General features: G+C 32.4%; 1 protein-coding gene across 1 annotated transcript in view; it reads right to left on the reverse strand.

The window, feature by feature from the left end:
- Window positions 1-3,203: 3,203 nt before the first annotated feature.
- LOC143228653 (nucleoporin p58/p45-like) overlaps window positions 3,204-23,090 on the reverse strand; it is a 32,695-nt gene continuing 12,808 nt past the window's right edge. The window contains exons 8-15 of the mRNA XM_076459894.1: window positions 21,116-21,290; window positions 17,321-17,400; window positions 15,501-15,619; window positions 12,152-12,234; window positions 9,740-9,947; window positions 8,554-8,631; window positions 7,058-7,153; window positions 3,204-3,440 (exon numbers count right to left, since the gene is read on the reverse strand). Of these exons, the coding sequence (XP_076316009.1) occupies window positions 3,295-3,440; window positions 7,058-7,153; window positions 8,554-8,631; window positions 9,740-9,947; window positions 12,152-12,234; window positions 15,501-15,619; window positions 17,321-17,400; window positions 21,116-21,290 (985 nt within the window). The 3' untranslated portion in view covers window positions 3,204-3,294. The remainder of the gene's footprint in view (window positions 3,441-7,057; window positions 7,154-8,553; window positions 8,632-9,739; window positions 9,948-12,151; window positions 12,235-15,500; window positions 15,620-17,320; window positions 17,401-21,115; window positions 21,291-23,090) is intronic.

A 23,090-nucleotide genomic window follows, 5' to 3' on the forward strand; every position in this document is an offset into this window, starting at 1 on the left:
TCTTGAGTAATAATGTGTTAAATCTTGAGTCATAACTAAGTAATAATGTGTTAAATCTGGAGTCATAACTAAGTAATAATGTGTTAAATCTCGAGTCATAACTAAGTAATAATGTGTTAAATCTTGAGTCATAACTAAGTAATAATGTGTTAAATCTCGAGTCATAACTAAGTAATAATGTGTTAAATCTCGAGTCATAACTAAGTAATAATGTGTTAAATCTCGAGTCATAACTAAGTAATAATGTATTTAAATCCGAGTCATAACTAAGTAATAATGTGTTAAATCTCGAGTCATAACTAAGTAATAATGTGTTAAATCTCGAGTCATAACTAAGTAATAATGTGTTAAATCTCGAGTCATAACTAAGTAATAATGTGTTAAATCTCGAGTCATAACTAAGTAATAATGTGTTAAATCTTGAGTCATAACTAAGTAATAATGTGTTAAATCTTGAGTCATAACATTTTAAATAAAAATTATAAACAAAAGTTATCAACATTTTTTAATTCATTTTACATTTCTGAAATCTGTTTATAATCACAAAAGAGAAATACTATTTGAAAATCACGTTTTATGTAAACATTATATAAATCAGGAGAGCCAGTTAGAAGAAAAAGTTAAGAAATTGGTTTGTTTGTTTTAAAATTTGTGCAAAGTTACACAAAGGCTACCTACACTAGCCATCCCTAATTTAGTGGGATTGACCGACACATTATAATGCTCTCATGGCTGAAAGGGAGAGTATGTTTCATGCAACAGGGATTCGAATACGTGACCCTCGGATTGCGAGTCGAGTGCCTTAACCCACCTGGTCATGCCAGGCCGTTATGAAGAGATACAAAAAATAAAATATGTTGCTGCAAACACTAAATCAGGGAAACATTTCTTTTAAAAAATGTTATCTGTGGATATTTTACAGTAAATTCATGATTCACATGTAATTTTTTATCTTTTTGAAACAAATAGATGGAAGCCTAAAGATATGACTAAGAATTTTAACAGTTAAAAACACTTCATAATAAGGTAACCTATAGGTTCAGCAATGTAAAGTTGAATATACTTCATAACAAAGTATCCTATAGGTTCAGCAATGTAATGTTGAATATACTTCATAATAAAGTAACATATAGGTTCAGCAATGTAATGTTGAATATACTTCATGATAAGGTAACCTATAGGTTCAGCAATGTAATGTTGAATATACTTCATGATAAGGTAAACTATAGATTTAGCAATGTAATGTTGAATATACTTCTTGATAAGGTAACCTATAGGTTCAGCAATGTAATGTTGAATATACTTCATGATAAGGTAACCTATAGGTTCAACCTTTCTCAAATTTTGTGTATCTCATTCTTTATTTTTACACATGGAGACACAAGGTCAGCCTTTCAATTTCAGATAGCTTTTAGATTTTTTCTACCAGATGCAAACATAGAACACCAACTGTTGGTTGAAGTTCTAATGAAGGAGACTGTAGTCCTACTAATGGTGTTAGTGAACAAAGTTTTAGATACAAGTTTGGATCCTATCTTGTGTATAATGTTTTATGTCAAATAGATCTCATGTTTTGGTTAACAATACCACAAGTCGTAAAACTGGAGCATAACAGTGTGCAGTAACCAACATTAAAACTAATAAATATGACAAATATTTACTTTAAATTAAAACTAGTATATGGAAGAAATGAATGTAGCCTGAAATTAGAACCAGTCAACATTAAAACTAGTAAATACCAGTTAACGTGTACTGAAATTAGATGCAGCCAAGTAGCAAATACCAGTGAATATGTACTGAAATTAGAACCAATAAATAACAGTTAACAATTTACTGATATTAAAATTAGTAAATACTAATTAGTGTACTGAAATTGAAACCAGTAAATACCAGTTAATGTTTACTGAAATTAAAACCAGTAAATACCAGTTAATGTTTACTAAAATTAAAACCAGTAAATACCAGTTAACGTGTACTGAAATTAAAACCAGTAAATACCAGTTAGTGTACTGAAATTAAAACCAGTAAATACCAGTTAGTGTACTGAAATTAAAACCAGTAAATACCAGTTAATGTGTACTGAAATTAAAACCAGTAAATACCAGTTAGTGTACTGAAATTAGAACTAGTAAATACCAGTTAGTGTACTGAAATTAGAACTAGTAAATACCAGTTAATGTGTACTGAAATTAGAACTAGTAAATACCAGTTAATGTGTACTGAAATTAGAACCAGTAAATACCAGTTAATGTGTACTGAAATTAGAACCAGTAAATACCAGTTAGTGTACTGAAATTAAAACCAGTAAATACCAGTTAATGTGTACTGAAATTAAAACCAGTAAATACCAGTTAATGTGTACTGAAATTAAAACCAGTAAATACCAGTTAATGTGTACTGAAATTAAAACCAGTAAATAACAGTTAGTGTACTGAAATTAAAACCAGTAAATACCAGTTAATGTGTACTGAAATTAGAACTAGTAAATACCAGTTAGTGTACTGAAATTAAAACCAGTAAATACCAGTTAATGTGTACTGAAATTAAAACCAGTAAATACCAGTTAATGTGTACTGAAATTAAAACCAGTAAATACCAGTTAGTGTACTGAAATTAAAACCAGTAAATACCAGTTAGTGTACTGAAATTAAAACCAGTAAATACCAGTTAGTGTACTGAAATTAAAACAAGTAAATACCAGTTAATGTGTACTGAAATTAAAACCAGTAAATACCAGTTAGTGTTTACTGAAATTGAAACCAGTAAATACCAGTTAGTGTTTACTGAAATTGAAACCAGTAAATACCAGTTAGTGTTTACTGAAATTAAAACCAGTAAATACCAGTTAGTGTACTGAAATTAGAACCAGTAAATACCAGTTAGTGTACTGAAATTAAAACCAGTAAATACCAGTTAAAAATGTGTACTGAAATTAAAACAAGTAAATACCAGTTAATATGTACTGAAATTAAAACTAGTAAATACCAGTTAATGTGTACTGAAATTAAAACCAGTAAATACCAGTTAATGTGTCCTGAACTTAGAACCAGTCAACATTAAAAATAAAGCATATAACAAGTACAGAAATGAAAAATGTTAAGCATAAAACTAAAAGGATACATGTAAGTTCTTCAGTTAAAACAAAAGGAGGCTTTATAATACTACAAGACAATCTTCAACTTTTAATCAACTGCTCAGAATAGTGATATATATATATATTTTATTACTAAATCGGTACAAGAAAACTACCCAAGCATTCAAAACTTCCAATTCAAATGTATAATAAACAGTATTTTAAGCACTTGTCCACCGTTTTCCTCGTTTGTTGCCTAGCGGAGGTTTCTGAAGCTGGAAGGTTTCGTTTTGTACTGGAAGAGGTGTTCCTGGAGCCGTGCTTCCAAATGTGTTCATACTTAGTCCACTTCCACCTGGATAACTACCTAGTGGTGATGGAGTCAACACTTGTTTAAATGTTCCAGATATTCAGTCTCTTTATAATATTTCATAATTATATACAATCTTAGTTGAACCAAAGAAAGAAAGACAACTCAATTTACATATACTTTTCATAAAATCATTGGGCTAAGTGTCAGCTAATCATTCATGTAATTTTTTGTGATAACTGGAGTAACTTCATGTTGACACTCAACTGAGTATCGTGTTTTTGGGATAGCTGTAATATCTTTCTCTGTTAATACTTAACTAGGTCAAATATTTTCTGAGTTTATCCAAGTGGAGTGCTAGCCCCTACTTTCTGGAACATAGAAGATTCCTACACTCATAATACCAGTGCTGTTCCGGTTGTGTTCCATAGTATTGGAGCTTCAGGCATCAATTACATTGATTAGTATCATGAAAATCATTAATTAATTAAAGTTGTTGTTTCTAATTATTTATATTTATTATCCCAGCTCTCTAAATAATCAAAATTTTGCTGTTATAATTTTGTCTTACATTTATTCTATTAATTCAACTATGTTCATGGCCAGGTAATCAAGTAGGTAGTCTTATGATACAATAGTCTTGGGTGAGATTTACTTTGTCACCAAAAGAAACTCACCCTACATGCTTCTCTGTTTTCTGAACTACAATAAAGCTGCTATGGCCGTTTTTAACCATCCCTAATTTTGAACTTTCAACCAAAGAGAAGGAAATCAGACAACAACACTCACCGCTAACTCCTGGTCTAATCTTATACCAAATAATAGAGTAACTAACCTAACATTATAATGCCCTTATGGTTGGAAGGCAAATAATTTTAGTGATAATGGATATCAACACCCTAAGTTATGCCAGCCTAGGGGAGTTATAATGTAACAATCATATTTAAATCACAACCTGATGATACCAGCCAGTTGCTGTCTCGTTGGGAGCAGCAACAGATGGCCTAGTTGTTATATCAAACATATTTGTTCATCCTCAGATACAAACCAACTGAACACAATAACTAGTGCTACTTCCTGTGGTGAGACTTTACATGTATTCCACTTCTACACAGCTTCAAACGTGTGTGTCCAGTGACTAAATAATAAGGATATCTGTTGTTTGTGATTACCTTGTTTGGACTAAACAATAGTACATTAATATATACCACAAACACTTCTTAAGACAAAGAACTTTTAGAGTTTGTTTAAAACAATATAATAAATACTAATCAGATAGCTGAATGCTAAACTCTTGTATCAGTTACAATATGGAATACACAGTTTTTGTTATTCACTCAGTAATGTTAAAATAAACATTCACAGATTTATCTTAGTCTGGTGTACAGGTTCAACATACAGTAAGTAATGGCCCTACACGTATAAACAGTAAGTAATGGCCCTACACGTATAAACAGTAAGTAATGGCCCTACACGTATAAACAGTAAGTAATGGCTCTACACATATAAACAGTACTGGTTTTTTTTCCATCACACTGCTATAGCTAAACCTACAGCTCAATTAATTTTGATTTTCAGTATGTTATTTTTTAAATAATGTTCAAACATTCTTTGACAGATTCTTTAGGCAGAGTATTCACAATGAAACTTTGTAGAATGGACGGCAACTGCCTGTTTTGTAGACACAAGTGTAGAGGACAACGTTTCTGAATACAAAAAGCAGAAGACTTTTGAAACGTCAACTTATATCCCATAACAGGCAGTTGTCATCTGTTCTACAAAGTTTCATAACAGTCAAACATTATTGAAGTGAGAAAAATTGTGCTTTTCTTCTTGTAACAAACACAGAGGCTCTCTGACAGTAATTATTATTAAAAAATCATCTTACATCGTTATGACTGGTTTAGGAATACATTATTCTCCTTAATATATATTGTATTATTAAGTTTAATATTTCCAGTTATGTATCTATATAACAACAGATTAACAAATTAAACTTTCATATAATTAGAGAAAAAATGCTAAAATAAAGAATGAATTTATTGTATAATAACTATAAACATGTTAATCTATGATATAATGTATTTATTATACAGTAACTTAACTATAAACATGTTAATCTATAAAATAACAAATGTATTTATTATACAGTAACCTAACTATACACATGTTAATCTATAATATAGTGTTGTATTATACATGAACTTAACTATAAACATGTTAATCTATAAAATAACAAATGTATTTATTATACAGTAACCTAACTATACACATGTTAATCTATAAAATGTATTTATTATACAGTAACTTAACTATAAACATGTTAATCTATAAAATGTATTTATTATACAGTAACTTAACTATAAACATGTTAATCTATAAAATAATGTATTTATTATACAGTAACTTAACTATAAACATGTTAATCTATAAAATAATGTATTTATTGTATAATAACTATAAACATGCTAATCTATGATACAATGTATTTATTATACAGTAACTTAACTATAAACATGTTAATCTATAAAATAATGTATTTATTATACAGTAACTTAACTATAAACATGTTAGTCTATAAAATAATGTATTTATTATACAGTAACTTAACTATAAACATGTTAATCTATAAAATAATGTATTTATTATACAGTAACTTAATTATAAACATTTTAATCTATAAAATAATGTATTTATTATACAGTAACTTAACTATAAACATGTTACTCTATAAAATAATGTATTTATTATACAGTAACTTAACTATAAACATGTTAATCTATAAAATAAAGAATGTATTTATTATACAGTAACTTAACTATAAACATGTTAATCTATAAAATAATGTATTTATTATACAGTAACTTAACTATAAACATGTTAATCTATAAAATAAAGAATGTATTTATTATACAGTAACTTAACTATAAACATGTTAATCTATAAAATAAAGAATGTATTTATTATACAGTAACTTAACTATAAACATGTTAATCTATAAAATAAGTGATATTTTATTATCAACTACATTTGTAGATCCCTCAGAAGTCACGGTTCCAGCATTACTTACTATAAAACTGCTTTAAATTATAGAAAGTTAATATTCACTATTCTATATTTGTTATGTTTCTGACATGACAGGGACATCTCACATTCAACTCAGTGACATATTTCTGACATGACTACTTTTCTTCTGAGTGACATTTCTTTGTGTCAACAGAACAATATGTTTCAGAAGTGGGTGTACTTTCCTTTTGGGTTATTATTCAACTGAATGAATACATATTGACTGAATAGTTGACAAGTTTTAGTTATAAAGTGAAAAGCTATTACATGAAATTAATAGAATTTTAACGTTAAATGTTTTAAGTTTATCAGTGTCGGCAGGTAAAGTAGGAAAAAACTTAACATATAATTAAGCAGAGTCACATCATAGTATTATTTAAAAAATTACCCACAGAAACAGAAACGACTATTTTGTAACAAACAACAGATGATGAATTACACTACTTGATTTATGTACAGTATTCATGCATGTTAAACTGCAAGACAAACTCACAGAGGAGGTCTGAATATAAAGTTATAAGTTCATTTGAGAAACAAGACAACACCATCAGAACTTGATTCAAGACAAAGGGTAGACAGAGAACGTTGTGAATCTTACCACTATTTACCTAGAGGCTTGAAAGCAGTTGAACTGCTCCCAAAACTTAAGTTTGACCCACCAAACAGTGAACCTCCACTACCAAATGCACTGCTTGTGCCTAAGCCTGAAAATATAGAAATAATATTAATATAAAAAAACAATATCAAAAAGTGTTATTTCAAATAGTGAATTATTATTTTTATGAATTATCGCATATCATTAATTTTAGTCAAATAAACAAATGGTACAAAACTTTACAAACACAATTTCAAAATCATGAATTTATACTTGGATAAATATAAACATATCCACCTAATACTCGTTACTAAAACAAAACCTGCTAACCTGTGTTTCTTCTAACTCATTACTAAAACAAAACCTGCTAACCTGTGTTTCTTCTAACTCATTACTAAAACAAAACCTGCTAACCTGTGTTTCTTCTAACTCATTACTAAAACAAAACCTGCTAACCTGTGTTTCCTAAAACTCATTACTAAAACAAAACCTGCTAACCTGTGTTTCTTCTAACTCATTACTAAAACAAAACCTGCTAACCTGTGTTTCTTCTAACTCCTTACTAAAACAAAACCTGCTAACCTTGTGTTTCTTCTAACTCCTTACTAAAACAAAACCTGCTAACCTGTGTTTTCTTCTAACTGGTTACTAAACAAAACCTGCTAACCTGTGTTTCTTCTAACTCGTTACTAAAACAAAACCTGCTAACCTGTGTTTCTTCTAACTCGTTACTAAAACAAAACCTGCTAACCTGTGTTTCTTCTAACTCGTTACTAAAACAAAACCTGCTAACCTGTGTTTCTTCTAACTGGTTACTAAAACAAAACCTGCTAACCTGTGTTTCTTCTAACTCATTACTAAACAAAACCTGCTAACCTGTGTTTCTTCTAACTCATTACTAAAACAAAACCTGCTAACCTGTGTTTCTTCTAACTCATTACTAAAACAAAACCTGCTAACCTGTGAACTTATCTTCTAACTCATTACTAAAACAAAACCTGCTAACCTGTGTTTCTTCTAACTCATTACTAAAACAAAACCTGCTAACCTGTGTTTCTTCTAACTCATTACTAAAACAAAACCTGCTAACCTGTGTTTCTTCTAACTCATTACTAAAACAAAACCTGCTAACCTGTGTTTCTTCTAACTCATTACTAAAACAAAACCTGCTAACCTGTGTTTCTTCTAACTCATTACTAAACAAAACCTGCTAACCTGTGTTTCTTCTAACTCATTACTAAAACAAAACCTGCTAACCTGTGTTTCTTCTAACTCATTACTAAAACAAAACCTGCTAACCTGTGTTTCTTCTAACTCATTACTAAAACAAAACCTGCTAACCTGTGTTTCTTCTAACTCATTACTAAAACAAAACCTGCTAACCTGTGTTTCTTCTAACTCATTACTAAAACAAAACCTGCTAACCTGTGTTTCTTCTAACTCATTACTAAAACAAAACCTGCTAACCTGTGTTTCTTCTAACTTATTACTAAAACAAAACCTGCTAACCTGTTCCAAAACCATTGGGTCCTAGTCCTCTAGCACTCTGGTTACTTTGTGCAGACAGAGTTTGTGTTCCTTGTAATCCTGACAAAAAAAAAAAGTCCAATATTCTTTTATTATATTTAATTCCATCTTACCCAACATTCTACTCTGTACCAATATACAATACATCCTGCTCGGTATCACTATACAGTACAACATCCTAATCAGTACCAATATATAATACAACACCCTACTCGGTATCGGCATACAATACAACATCCTACTCGGTATCGGCATACAATTCAACACCCTACTCGATATCGGCATACAATACAACACCCTACTCGGTATCGGCATACAATACAACATCCTACTCGGTATCGGCATACAATACAACATCCTACTCGGTATCGGCATACAATACAACATCCTACTCGGTATCGGCATACAATACAACATCCTACTCGGTGTCGGCATACAATAGAACATCCTACTCGGTGTCGGCATACAATAGAACATCCTACTCGGTATCGGCATACAATAGAACATCCTACTCGGTATCGGCATACAATAGAACATCCTACTCGGTGTCGGCATACAATAGAACATCCTACTCGGTGTCGGCATACAATAGAACATCCTACTCGGTATCGGCATACAATAGAACATCCTACTCGGTATCGGCATACAATAGAACATCCTACTCGGTATCGGCATACAATAGAACATCCTACTCGGTATCGGCATACAATAGAACATCCTACTCGGTATCGGCATACAATAGAACATCCTACTCGGTATCGGCATACAATAGAACATCCTACTCGGTATCGGCATACAATAGAACATCCTACTCGGTATCGGCATACAATAGAACATCCTACTCGGTGTCGGCATACAATACCTTCTTTCCACATTCAAATTTTTACTGACAAACTTCCATCTCTATCTTTTAAAGTATGCTAAACTTTGCTACAGGCACTCAGTGCAGTCAGGACAGTCAAAAATTGTGTAACAATAAAAACAATTTTCACAATAATATTACTGTCTCTTGAATATCTAGAAACAGTTAATAAAGTTATCAGTATTTAGATTAACATTACAAATTATACCACAAACACTGTCAATAAACAGATCAAACTTTTCACTCAAGATGTTTAATACATTATACCCAGAAACTGCAACATTCAGATATAAATGTGTGACATACCACTTGGCTGTTGAGTCCTGTTTAAAGCTGTAGCCATGGCAACTGCTGCTGCACTTGGCATGGTAGAAAATGGTGCTGGTCCAACAGTGATGGGATGTTTTAACATATAGTTCGTTGTTTTTGTTGGTATTTTCTTTTGTGAGTTGAATATATCTACATTATCACCATGAACTTGTCTTCTGAAAGCTAGAAACTGGTCTTTCTGGTTCTAGAATAACATTTGTTTTATTAAATACTTATATGGAAATAAGTCTAAAATCCATTAGTTGTACGAAACTTACTATTTTAAAAGCTATGCAATATACATGGAATTACAATTATATAACACTTTAACCAAACATTACTCACTTCCCTCTTTGCTTGTGACAGAGTTCTCACACTTAAATATAGAACATCCAACACAGTTCTTTACTTTCTATTATCTCTTACAGTTCTAACATTTGCGTATGCACAAAAATCAGTTCAAAATGACTTCTGCCTATTTATGTTCTGAGAAATCAGAATGTATATCTAATAGTCATATTGCTGCAGATGTTACACACAATTTATTTGTTAATTGCTAAGCACAAATCTACCCAATAGGCTAACTGTGCTCTACCTGCCTTGTGTGTCAAGAGCAGTTTTCAGCATTATAAACCCTCAGACGTACTGCTGAGCAACCAGTGGGCTAACCATGTAGAAAGAAAGTAAAACGAGATTTACAGTACTTATACATTAATTATGATATAATTATGCTGTAATACTTTAAGGAAGACAAACTGTTGCATTCCAAGCTTTAGTGGTACAGAAGAAGTGATTCTGTGATTATGATATAATTATACTGTAATACTTTAAGAAAGACAAATTGTTGCATTCCAAGCTTTAGTGGTACAGAAGAAGTGATTCTGTGATTATGATATAATTATACTGTAATACTTTAAGAAAGACAAATTGTTGCATTCCAAGCTACAGTGGTACAGAAGAAGTGATTCTGTGATTATGATATAATTATATTGTAATACTTTAAGAAAGACAAATTGTTACATTCCAAGCTTCAGTGGTACAGAAGTGATTCTGTGATTATGACATAATTATACTGTAATACTTTAAGAAAGACAAATTGTTGCATTCCAAGCTTCAGTGGTACAGAAGAAGTGATTCTGTGATTATGATATAATTATACTGTCATACTTTAAGAAAGACAAATTGTTGCATTCCAAGCTTTAGTGGTACAGAAGAAGTGATTCTGTGATTATGATATAATTATACTGTAATACTTTAAGAAAGACACATTGTTATATTCCAAGCTTTAGTGGTACAGAAGAAGTGATTCTGTGATTATGATATAATTATACTGTAATACTTTAAAGAAGACAAATTGTTACATTCCAAGCTTCAGTGGTACAGAAGAAGTGATTCTGTGATTATGATATAATTATACTGTAATACTTTAAGGAAGACACATTGTTATATTCCAAGCTTCAGTGGTACAGAAGAAGTGATTCTGTGATTATGATATAATTATACTGTAATACTTTAAGAAAGACACATTGTTATATTCCAAGCTTTAGTGGTACAGAAGAAGTGATTCTGTGATTATGATATAATTATACTGTAATACTTTAAAGAAGACAAATTGTTACATTCCAAGCTTCAGTGGTACAGAAGAAGTGATTCTGTGATTATGATATAATTATACTGTAATACTTTAAGGAAGACAAATTGTTATATTCCAAGCTTCAGCAGTACAGAAGAAGTGATTCTGTGATTATGATATAATTATACTGTAATACTTTAAGGAAGACACATTGTTATATTCCAAGCTACAGTGGTACATAAGAAGTGATTCCATTAAAAATATACTTTTATTCACAGATTCTAAAACACTGTCCAAAACGTATCAAGTACCACAAGTCCAGGTTTTTTCAGAACAAGACTCATTTCACTTCTCTCATACACATTCTAATTACAACCTTAAAAATCATACGCCTTAAAAAAGGTGTTTCTATTATTCTACAGTATTAACACTGTTTTAATTGGACTTTAAATTTCAAAACCAACAAAGAATCTACTGAAACATTTGTTCTTATACCTCTTCATCAGATTTCTTGTGCACTTAACATTTATTATAAGACCATATACTGTTTTTATCTTATTATCAATTGAAAATCTTAGCCCAATAAAGAGTCACTGCTTTGCAAAGCAGTGAATTATTTCTCTGAATATCCATGCCATGTGACTTTTGTAAAGGAAAGGACAAACTTATTTCTTGAAGTTTAAACTTCAATAGCTCCAGGAAGTGAAATATTGGTGGTGAAATGTTATAAAATCCACATCGTTGTGAAATGTTTCATAATAAACAACACACTCTTTTAATACAACCTTACGATAACAACGTCAAATTGTTTAACTTCAAAGTTCCCGAAGGCTTACCTGTACTGCTTCGTTTACAGTCTGGACTTGGGCTGCTAAAGCTATAAACGTTTCATACAATCTCTTGATAATAAGTGTTAGCTCTGGAAATAAAGCAGGAGAAATAGCTTAAGGAAAACCCCTCAACTTTCATGATGTTTCTATCAAAAACAAACAACACTATATCAGATAAATGATGGTAGCTTCCGAGTTAAAACTTTAGGTAATTTAAGAAAAAAACAAAAGATTTACATCAGATAAATGATGGTAGCTTCCGATTTAAAACTTTAGGTAATTTAAGACATCCTACAGATAATATAGTTCACTGACAATATCATAATGACCAGAAATCACCCAACTGTAATCAGTATATAGATGGACATTAAACTAAAACGTATTAGACCCACTTATTTTGCATGGCTTCTAGACATTTTATCTCTCTAATTAAGCGCTTGGTTGAATTGGCTGAGTTTTTAACCCTAGACAGACTTTTATAGTTTCCACATTATAACTTCTAATACGCTTTGTATATTTTTCACACATTTTGCAGGCTTTCAGTAATTGTTATGAGTCATTTGTAGACAATAAAATCAGAATTTTTAATGAAGTAGTTTCATTCAGAATTTTTCTAATAATATACACTCAGAGTCAGCTCAAAGTACAGAATTTTTCTAATAATATACACTCACAGTCAGCTCAAAGTTCAGAATTTTTCTAATAATATACACTCAGAGTCAGCTCAAAGTACAGAATTTTTCTAATAATATACACTCAGAGTCAGCTCAAAGTACAGAATTTTTCTAATAATATACACTCAGAGTCAGCTCAAAGTACAGAATTTTTCTAATAATATACACTCAGAGTCAGCTCAAAGTACAGAATTTTTCTAATAATATACACTCAGAGTCAGCTCAAAGTACAGAATTTTTCTAATAATATACACTCAGAGTCAGCTCAAAGTTCAGAATTTTTCTAATAATATACACTCAGAGTCAGCTCAAAGTTCAGAATTTTTCTAATAATATACACTCAGTCAGCTCAAAGTTCAGAATTTTTCTAATAATATACACTCAGAGTCAGCTCAAAGTTCAGAATTTTTCTAATAATATACACTCAGAGTCAGCTCCGAGTTCAGAATTTTTCTAATAATATACACTCAGAGTCAGCTCCGAGTCCAAAATGGTTCTCATGTAAAGATCAAAAATATTTATTTCAATTTCATTTGTGTAACTTCTAAAGCTCTCAAATTAATTTTGAACATTAAGTAAAACTTTATATCTTATCTATAGGAGGTTGATAAAATGACTTACACTGTCACCACTATAAAAAAATAAAAATTCAAATGAATGTAAATTATACTTTTCTTTTTACACTGACTTCAAATTGTAATATGAAAATACGTTTGTTTATCCTAATTAGCTTTAAACTCATATAAGCATACGTCTGTTCATAATTTATTGTTTTATTGCATTTGGAGCAATGTCTAATTAATATTTTTGCCAACAAGTTGTAAATCACTTGACAAATGTGTAGCTCATGTTACTCTAATGAATTACATGATGCACAGGATACTCACTAGCATATTATGTGAAATTCTTATTATCCTTTTACCTAATCTAACCATCTATCCTAAAAAGTTTCTAAATTTACAGTTTACTTATTTTTATATTAATAAGTAAAAAATATTCATGAGAATCAATAAGGAAGGTACTTCTCTGGGTCATCTTTTGCTGTCGACTGTTGATGATACTTAACCCTACTTTTATATATTAATGGTACTAATCTGTTTTATTTAATCAAAAAACAGACAATGTCCTATAGCTATCACAGTTTATCTGGCTTTCTAATTATCTGACAAGTCATTCAGCTCAGCTGGTCGGTGTGTTTCTTGTACTTCAGACAATACTCTGTACCAAAAATAATTTAATACAATACATTACTTGATAGATTAAAACAGTGGCTTTTTATTGGTTCTAAATGATATAGTACTAAATGTCAGAGAAAATTATGGGTAACTTGTGAAAGACGTGACAAGAGAATGAATTTCTATTCTATAGCTCAATAACCAAACGAGTTAAAAGCTATAAATACTATGTTTTGCCTGAGTAACAACAAATTATAATGAATGATTTACATTAAACTTGACACTTCTCTCAAGAGTGGTAAATATGAGATGTCTAAAGATGTCACAATTCTCATATTAGATAAAATTCAGGATTTATTTTTATAAAATTAAAACTTGTATAATATTACAACATTTAGTTATTCATACATCATGATAATAAAAAGTGTAATTAAATTGTGAATGTAACTAACTTTAGGTATATTTAGTTATTCATACATCATGATAATAAAAAAGTGTAAATTTTGAATGTAACTAACTAAAACTTCATAATGTGCAAAGGAAAGATTCCCTTAACAAAAGAGTTATAATAGTGTGGTGGCCCATTATGGAGAATATTCATCAGGAGTAATCCTGCCCATTTTGGTGAATAATTACAGCTCAGACCCTGCCAGAAACCCTAAACATCAGGAGTAATTCCTCCTTCAAAGTAAGTGTCAGTTCAGTAATGGATTGTTGTCTTTTCAACTCCTAAACAGTCCAAGACATCTCAAAGTGGTTGCGTCAGATTTAAACCAAGGCCCTTTCAGCTGGGCACTGGAAAACTTTAATGTTGTGGTCTTCAAACCAATTCCTAACAGATACAGCAGTATGGTTAAGTGAGTTGTTGTACTGGTTGGTAGATGGACCCTCACAGGAAGGTTAGTAACAAAGGTTAGCATTGCATGTTGTTCTTCATGTCAAAACAAGATGGGACAATCATACCCCTTACTACAGTCCACATCATGTCTCACACATCATTACACTAACCATAACTGACTTGAGAAAGGTATATTTAATTGTAATGTAAAAACTCACACATACACAATCTGAAGGCAAATAATAATTGTACTCAGCATGTGCTGCTTCGCTGTCACAGAAAGAAATACAAACACACATCCAGAGGGTAAATTTCAAACTTGAAAATGTTGTGCCAGTAGTTTTGATAATATAGTCTACAAACGTGTGGCAGTGACTACACTAAGGATTAACCTATACATTTACCACAAAACAATTGTAACCTACACATTAGATACAAACACAATGCATTGAGAATTGAACTAAAGATATTAAGTACACTCACCCTGTGGTAACAACTGGCAGTAGGTTAAATTAAAGACATTACAATAACTTATCTTAAGGTGAATACTCATCACAGTTTGAGTTAAACACATTTAAAACACTCATTCCTCAGTAACAACTGATAGCAGGCACAATTAAAGGCAAAATTGGACAGAGACTAAGTTAATCAGACTTAGAAACACTCACCTTGGGGTGATAGGAGTGATGGCTGGGATAGAGACATCAGATGCCTTTCAAGCTGTTCTATCTGCTGTCGACAAGTGTGCATCTGCTTTTCAAAACTGGAAACAATTCTTTGAAAATATCTGGTTAGAAATAACCATACTGTTAACTATCACCAAAAACAGAACATTAAACCTTTCATAAACATCTCTCAACTAAACTAAAACCATCCTTAAACATCTCTCAACTAAACTACACCTTCCTTAAGCATCTCTCAACTAAACTACACCTTCCTTAAGCATTTCTCAACTAAACTACACTTTCCTTAAACATCTCTCAACTAAACTAAACCTTCCTTAAGCATCTCTCAACTAAACTACACCTTCCTTAAGCATCTCTCAACTAAACTACACCTTCCTTAAGCATCTCTCAACTAAACTAAACCTTCCTTAAACATCTCTCAACTAAACTAAACCTTCCTTAAACATCTCTCAACTAAACTAAACCTTCCTTAAACATCTCTCAACTAAACTACATAATTCCTTAAACATCTCTCAACTAAACTACATTTCCTTCCTTAAGTCTCTCAACTAAATTCTACACTTTCCTTAAATATCTCTCAACTAAAACTACACTTTTCTTAAATATCTCTCAACTAAATCTACACTTTCTTAAATATCTCTCTCAATCTAAACTGAACTTTCCTTAAATATCTTCAACTAAATCTAAACCTTTCTTAAACATCTTCAACTAAATCTAAATCCTTCCTTAAACATCTCTCAACTAAATCTTACACCTTCATTAAACATCTTCAATCTAAACACCTTTCCTAAACATCTCTCAACTAAACACCTTTTCTTGAACGTCTCTCAACTAAACTACACCTTCCTTAAGTATCTCTCAACTAAACTACACTTTCTTAAACATCTCTCAACTAAACTACACTACTTCTTAAACATCTCTCAACTAAATCTACACTTTTCTTAAATATCTCTCAACTAAATCTACACCTTCCTTAAACATCTCTCAACTAAACTAAAACTATCCCTAAACATCTCTCTTTAAACTAAAACCATCCTTAAGCATCTCTCACTAAATCTAAAACATCTTGAATATCTCTCAACCAAATAACACACTTTCCTTCTTGAATCTCTCTTCAACCAAAACAACACTTCTTCCTTGAATATCTCTCAACTAAACAACACCTTCCTTGAACATCTCTCAACTAAACAACACCTTCCTTGAACATCTCTCAACTAAACTAACACCTTCCTTGAACATCTCTCAACTAAACTACACCTTCCTTAAACATCTCTTGAACTAAATCTACATTTTCCTTAAGGCATCTCTCAATCTAAACACCTTCCTTAAACATCTCTCAATCTAAACTAAACCTTCCTTAAACATCTCTCAACTAAACTACACCTTCCTTAAACATCTCTCAACTAAACTAAACCTTCCTTAAACATCTCTCAACTAAACTACACCTTCCTTAAACATCTCTCAACTAAACTACACCTTCCTTAAACATCTCTCAACTAAACTAAAACCATCCCTAAACATCTCTCAGCTAAACTAAAACCATCCTTAAGCATCTCTCAATTAAACTAAAACCATCCTTAAACATCTCTCAACTATACTACACCTTCCTTAAACATCTCTAATAAATTTTCAAAATTTATGTCCAGTTTTTTCAAAATTGCTAACATGATAAAAACTAAGCTAAGAAGCACAAAGATTTTGTTTTTATGACATACTGGTTATTTAAGCTATATCCTATCCTTTATAAGATTTTACAAAACGGTAGATAGTTATAAAAAGAGACATAATAAACAGACATTCACCCAGTAGGAGCTGTGTTTTCAAATTGTAGCGCTGGTGGTGTGTCTTTTGTTCTGTGAGCAATCTCTGCATCTTTTAGTTCCTAATAAAAGTTAAATAATTAAGTTTAAAGTAGTTTTATAAACTACAGTGTTAAACTTTCTCTCCAATGGTTATATTGATGACAATTATGAACAATAAACAAATTAATTATCTCTGCTACACTATATACTGCCACAACAAAATATTAGAAACTTAAATACTAGAATGACATCAACACTTTCTTTGTACATAATGACAAGTTCACACTTGAGATGAATATATATTTGTTTTTATCGCATAATACTATAATCAGAATGTATTACAACAGTACTCAGTTTCCTTCTGCCCTCTAAAAGTGTGCACACCATCCTACAACTTCATTTCAACAGATGTGAAGGAAAGATAAACTTAAATATACTTTAATACGTATTTTGTACAAGAAGTTAAAATATCAAAATTTTTAAGAAGGTCTAATGTTAAGTCCCACAGTAACTATACAAGTTTATCTGTTGGTCATAATAAGCACAGCAAACTGCCATATCTAAAGGAGAAAATATGTAAAGGTTACAGTGTTAATTTATCTGTCTATTGAATATAGGTGATACTTTATTGTGTTAGGCTTAACACAACTGAATATTTAGATTGTGGTGTCTGCAATTAGAATTATTTTACATAACTCTTCAAATATTGTATTTAAAGAAACACTTAAATAAGGTACTAAATTGGCTACAACTGTTTGCTTGTCTCTGCTAATGTGAGTTATTTTTAAAAGGCCTCATAGCTATTACACAACTTTCTTGTTAAACAAGTTAATAAATCATCTGATTCCTATTCCAACATAACTGAAGTTAACTGTGTTATGCATGTAACAACCCAAACTGATTCCTCCTTCTACATACCTGTCAGTTAACTTTGTGTCACACACGTTATTACCTGAGCTGATTCCTCCTGCTACATAACTGTCAGTTAACTTTGTGTTAAACACATTACCTGAACTGATTCCTCCTCCTACATAATGGTCAGTTAACTTTGGGTAACACATATTACCTGAATAGATTCCTCCTGCTACAAACCTGTCAGTTAACTTTGTGTCACACACATTACCTGAACTGATTCCTCCTGCTACATAACTGTCAGTTAACTTTGTGTTACACATTACCTGAGCTGATTCCTCCTTCTACATACCTGTCAGTTAACTTTCTGTCCCACATATTACCTGAATTGATTCCTCCTGCTACATACCTGTCAGTTAACTTTGTGTCACACACATTACCTAAACTGATTCCTCCTGCTACATAACTGTCAGTTAACTTTGTGTCACACACATTACCTGAGCTGATTCCTCCTTCTACATACCTGTCAGTCAACTTTGTCATACACATTACCTGAACTGATTCCTCCTGCTACATACCTGTCAGTTAACTATGTGTTACACACATTACCTGAACTGATTCCTCCTGCTACATACCTGTCAACTAACTTTGTGTTACACACATTACCTGAACTGATTCCTCCTCCTACATAACGGTCAGTTAACTTTGGGTAAAACATATTACCTGAATTGATTCCTCCTGCTACATACCTGTCAGTTAACTTTGTGTCACACACATTACCTGAACTGATTCCTCCTGCTACATAAGTGTCAGTTAACTTTGTGTTACACATATTACCTGAGCTGATTCCTCCTTCTACATACCTGTCAGTTAACTTTGTCACACATATTACCTGAATTGATTCCTCCTGCTACATACCTGTCAGTTAACTTTGTGTCACACTCATTACCTAAACTGATTCCTCCTGCTACATAACTGTCAGTTAACTTTGTGTTACACACATTACCTGAGCTGATTCCTCCTTCTACATACCTGTCAGTCAACTTTCTGTCACACACATTACCTGAACTGATTCCTCCTGCTACATACCTGTCACTTAAATTTGTGTTACACACATTACCTGAACTGATTCCTCCTTCTACATACCTGTCAGTTAACTTTGTGTCACACATTACCTGAACTGATTCCTCCTTCTACATACCTGTCAGTTACCTTTGTGTCACACATTACCTGAACTGATTCCTCCTTCCACATAACTGTCAGTTAACTTTGTGTTGCACACATTACCTGAACTGATTCCTCCTTCTACATACCTGTCAGTTAACTTTGTGTTACACACATTACCTGAACTGATTCCTCCTTCTACATAAATGTCAGTTAACTTTGTGTTACACACATTACCTGAACTGATTCCTCCTTCTACATACCTGTCAGTTAACTTTGTGTTACACACATTACCTGAACTGATTCCTCCTTCTACATACCTGTCAATTAACTTTGTGTTACACACATTACCTGAACTGATTCCTCCTCCTACATAACGGTCAGTTAACTTTGGGTAACACATATTACCTGAATTGATTCCTCCTGCTACATACCTGTCAGTTAACTTTGTGTCACACACATTACCTAAACTGATTCCTCCTGCTACATAACTGTCAGTTAACTTTGTGTTACACATATTACCTGAGCTGATTCCTCCTTTTACATACCTGTCAGTTAACTTTCTGTCACACACATTACCTGAACTGATTCCTCCTTCTACATACCTGTCAGTTAACTTTGTGTTACACACATTACCTGAACTGATTCCTCCTTCTACATAAATGTCAGTTAACTTTGTGTTACACACATTACCTGAACTGATTCCTCCTTCTACATACCTGTCAGTTAACTTTGTGTTACACATATTACCTGAACTGATTCCTCCTTCTACATACCTGTCAATTAACTTTGTGTTACACACATTACCTGAACTGATTCCTCCTCCTACATAACGGTCAGTTAACTTTGGGTAACACATATTACCTGAATTGATTCCTCCTGCTACATACCTGTCAGTTAACTTTGTGTCACACACATTACCTAAACTGATTCCTCCTGCTACATAACTGTCAGTTAACTTTGTGTTACACATATTACCTGAGCTGATTCCTCCTTTTACATACCTGTCAGTTAACTTTGTGGTACACACATTACCTGAGCTGATTCCTCCTGCTACATAACTGTCAGTTAACTTTGTGTTACACATATTACCTGAGCTGATTCCTCCTTTTACATACCTGTCAGTTAACTTTCTGTCACACACATTACCTGAACTGATTCCTCCTGCTACATAACTGTCAGTTAACTTTGTGTTACACATATTACCTGAGCTGATTCCTCCTTTTACATACCTGTCAGTTAACTTTGTGTTACACACATTACCTAAACTGATTCCTCCTGCTACATAAATGTCAGTTAACTTTGTGTTACACACATTACCTGAACTGATTCCTCCTTCTACATACCTGTCAGTTAACTTTCTGTCACACACATTACCTGAACTGATTCCTCCTTCTACATAAATGTCAGTTAACTTTGTGTTACACACATTACCTGAACTCATTCCTCCTGCTACATACCTGTCAGTTAACTTTGTGTTACACACATTACCTGAGCTGATTCCTCCTTCTACATAACGGTCAGTTAACTTTGTGTTACACACATTACCTGAACTGATTCCTCCTTCTACATAACGGTCAGTTAACTTTGTGTTACACACATTACCTGAACTGATTCCTCCAGCTACATACCTGTCAGTTAACTTTGTGTTACACACATTACCTGAGCTGATTCCTCCTGCTACGTACCTGTCAGTTACCTTTGTGTTACACATGTTATTACCTGAGCTAATTCCTCCTTCTACATACCTATCAGTTAACTTTGCGTTACACAAATTACCTGAGCTGATTCCTCCTTCATTCTTTGAATGGCCACTGCATTCCTCTGTAAACCATTTGAAACTTCAGACAACAACTGTTTCAGTGCTGCAGTTTCATCCTGCACTTTAAGTATATTCTTGGAAGACACTCGGGATATTTCTTCTCGAACAAGTTTTTGGTCTTTAACGTACTTTCTAAGAAAAGGTATCATAATTAACAGATTAACAACAACAGTGATGACTAATATTCTTATAGAATAAAAATACACAAATATTACTACTAAATCATTAGTAAGTCTACACGGTTACTTTTCTATCTTAACCAGCTGTCTACGTCCTGATCACATCATGAAGTAGTCTTGTTACTTTTCTATCTTAACCAACTGTCAAGGTCCTGTATCACATCATGAAGTAGTCCTGTTACTTTTCTATCTTAACCAGCTGTCTATGTCCTGATCACATCATGTAGTAGTCCTGTTACTTTTCTATCTTAACCAACTGTCAAGGTCCTGTATCACATCATGAAGTAGTCCTGTTACTTTTCTATCTTAACCAACTGTCAAGGTCCTGTATCACATCATGAAGTAGTCCTGTTACTTTTCTATCTTAACCAACTGTCTTGGTCCTGTATCATATCATGAAGTAGTCCTGTTACTTTTCTATCTTAACCAGCTGTCTAGGTCCTGTATCATATCATGAAGTAGTCCTGTTACTTTTCTATCTTAACCAACTGACTAGGTCCTGTATCATATCATGAAGTAGTCCTGTTACTTTTCTATATTAACCAACTGTCTAGGTCCTGTATCATTTCATGAAGTAGTCCTGTTACTTTTCTATCTTAAACTGTCTAGGTCCTGTATCATATCATGAAGTAGTCCTGGTTCTTTTCTATCTTAACCAACTGACTAGGTCCTGTATCATATCATGAAGTAGTCCTGTTACTTTTCTATATTAACCAACTGTCTAGGTCCTGTATCATATCATGAAGTAGTCCTGTTACTTTTCTACATTAACCAACTGACTAGGTCCTGTATCACATCATGAAGTAGGCCTGTTACTTTTCTATATTAACCAACTGTCAAGGTCCTGTATCACATCATGAAGTATTCCTGTTACTTTTCTATCTTAACCAACTGACTAGGTCCTGTATCACATCATGAAGTATCCTGTTACTTTTCTATCTCAACCAAATGTCTAGGTCCTGTATCATATCATGAAGTAGTCCTGTTACTTTTCTATATTAACCAACTGACTAGGTCCTGTATCATATCATGAAGTAGTCCTGTTACTTTTCTATATTAACCAACTGTCTAGGTCCTGTATCATTTCATGAAGTAGTCCTGTTACTTTTCTATCTTAAACTGTCTAGGTCCTGTATCATATCATGAAGTAGTCCTGGTTCTTTTCTATCTTAACCAACTGTCAAGGTCCTGTATCATATCATGAAGTAGTCCTGTTACTTTTCTATCTTAACCGTCTAGGTCCTGTATCACATCATAAAGTAGTCCTGTTACATTTCTATCTTAACCAGCTGACTAGGTCCTGTATCATATTATGAAGTAGTCCTGTTACTTTTCTATCTTAACCAACTGTCTAGGTCCTGTATCATATCATGAAGTAGTCCTGAAACTTTTCTATCATAACCAGCTGTCTAGGTCCTGTATCCCATCATGAAGTGGTCCTGCTACGTTTCTATCTTAACCAGCTGACTAGGTCCTGTATCATATCATGAAGTAGTTCTGTTACTTTTCTATCTTAACCAAATGTTTAGGTCCTGTATCATATCATGAAGTAGTCCTGTTACTTTTCTATCTTAACCAGCTGTCTAGGTCCTGTATCATATCATGAAGTAGTCCTGTTAGTTTTCTATCTCAACCAAATGTCTAGGTCCTGTATCATATCATGAAGTAGTCCTGTTACTTTTCTATATTAACCAACTGACTAGGTCCTGTATCATATCATGAAGTAGTTCTGTTACTTTTCTATCTTAACCAG

This window comes from Tachypleus tridentatus, chromosome 10 (genome assembly GCF_004210375.1).
Source record: "Tachypleus tridentatus isolate NWPU-2018 chromosome 10, ASM421037v1, whole genome shotgun sequence".
NCBI classification, from domain to species: Eukaryota; Metazoa; Arthropoda; class Merostomata; order Xiphosura; family Limulidae; genus Tachypleus; species Tachypleus tridentatus.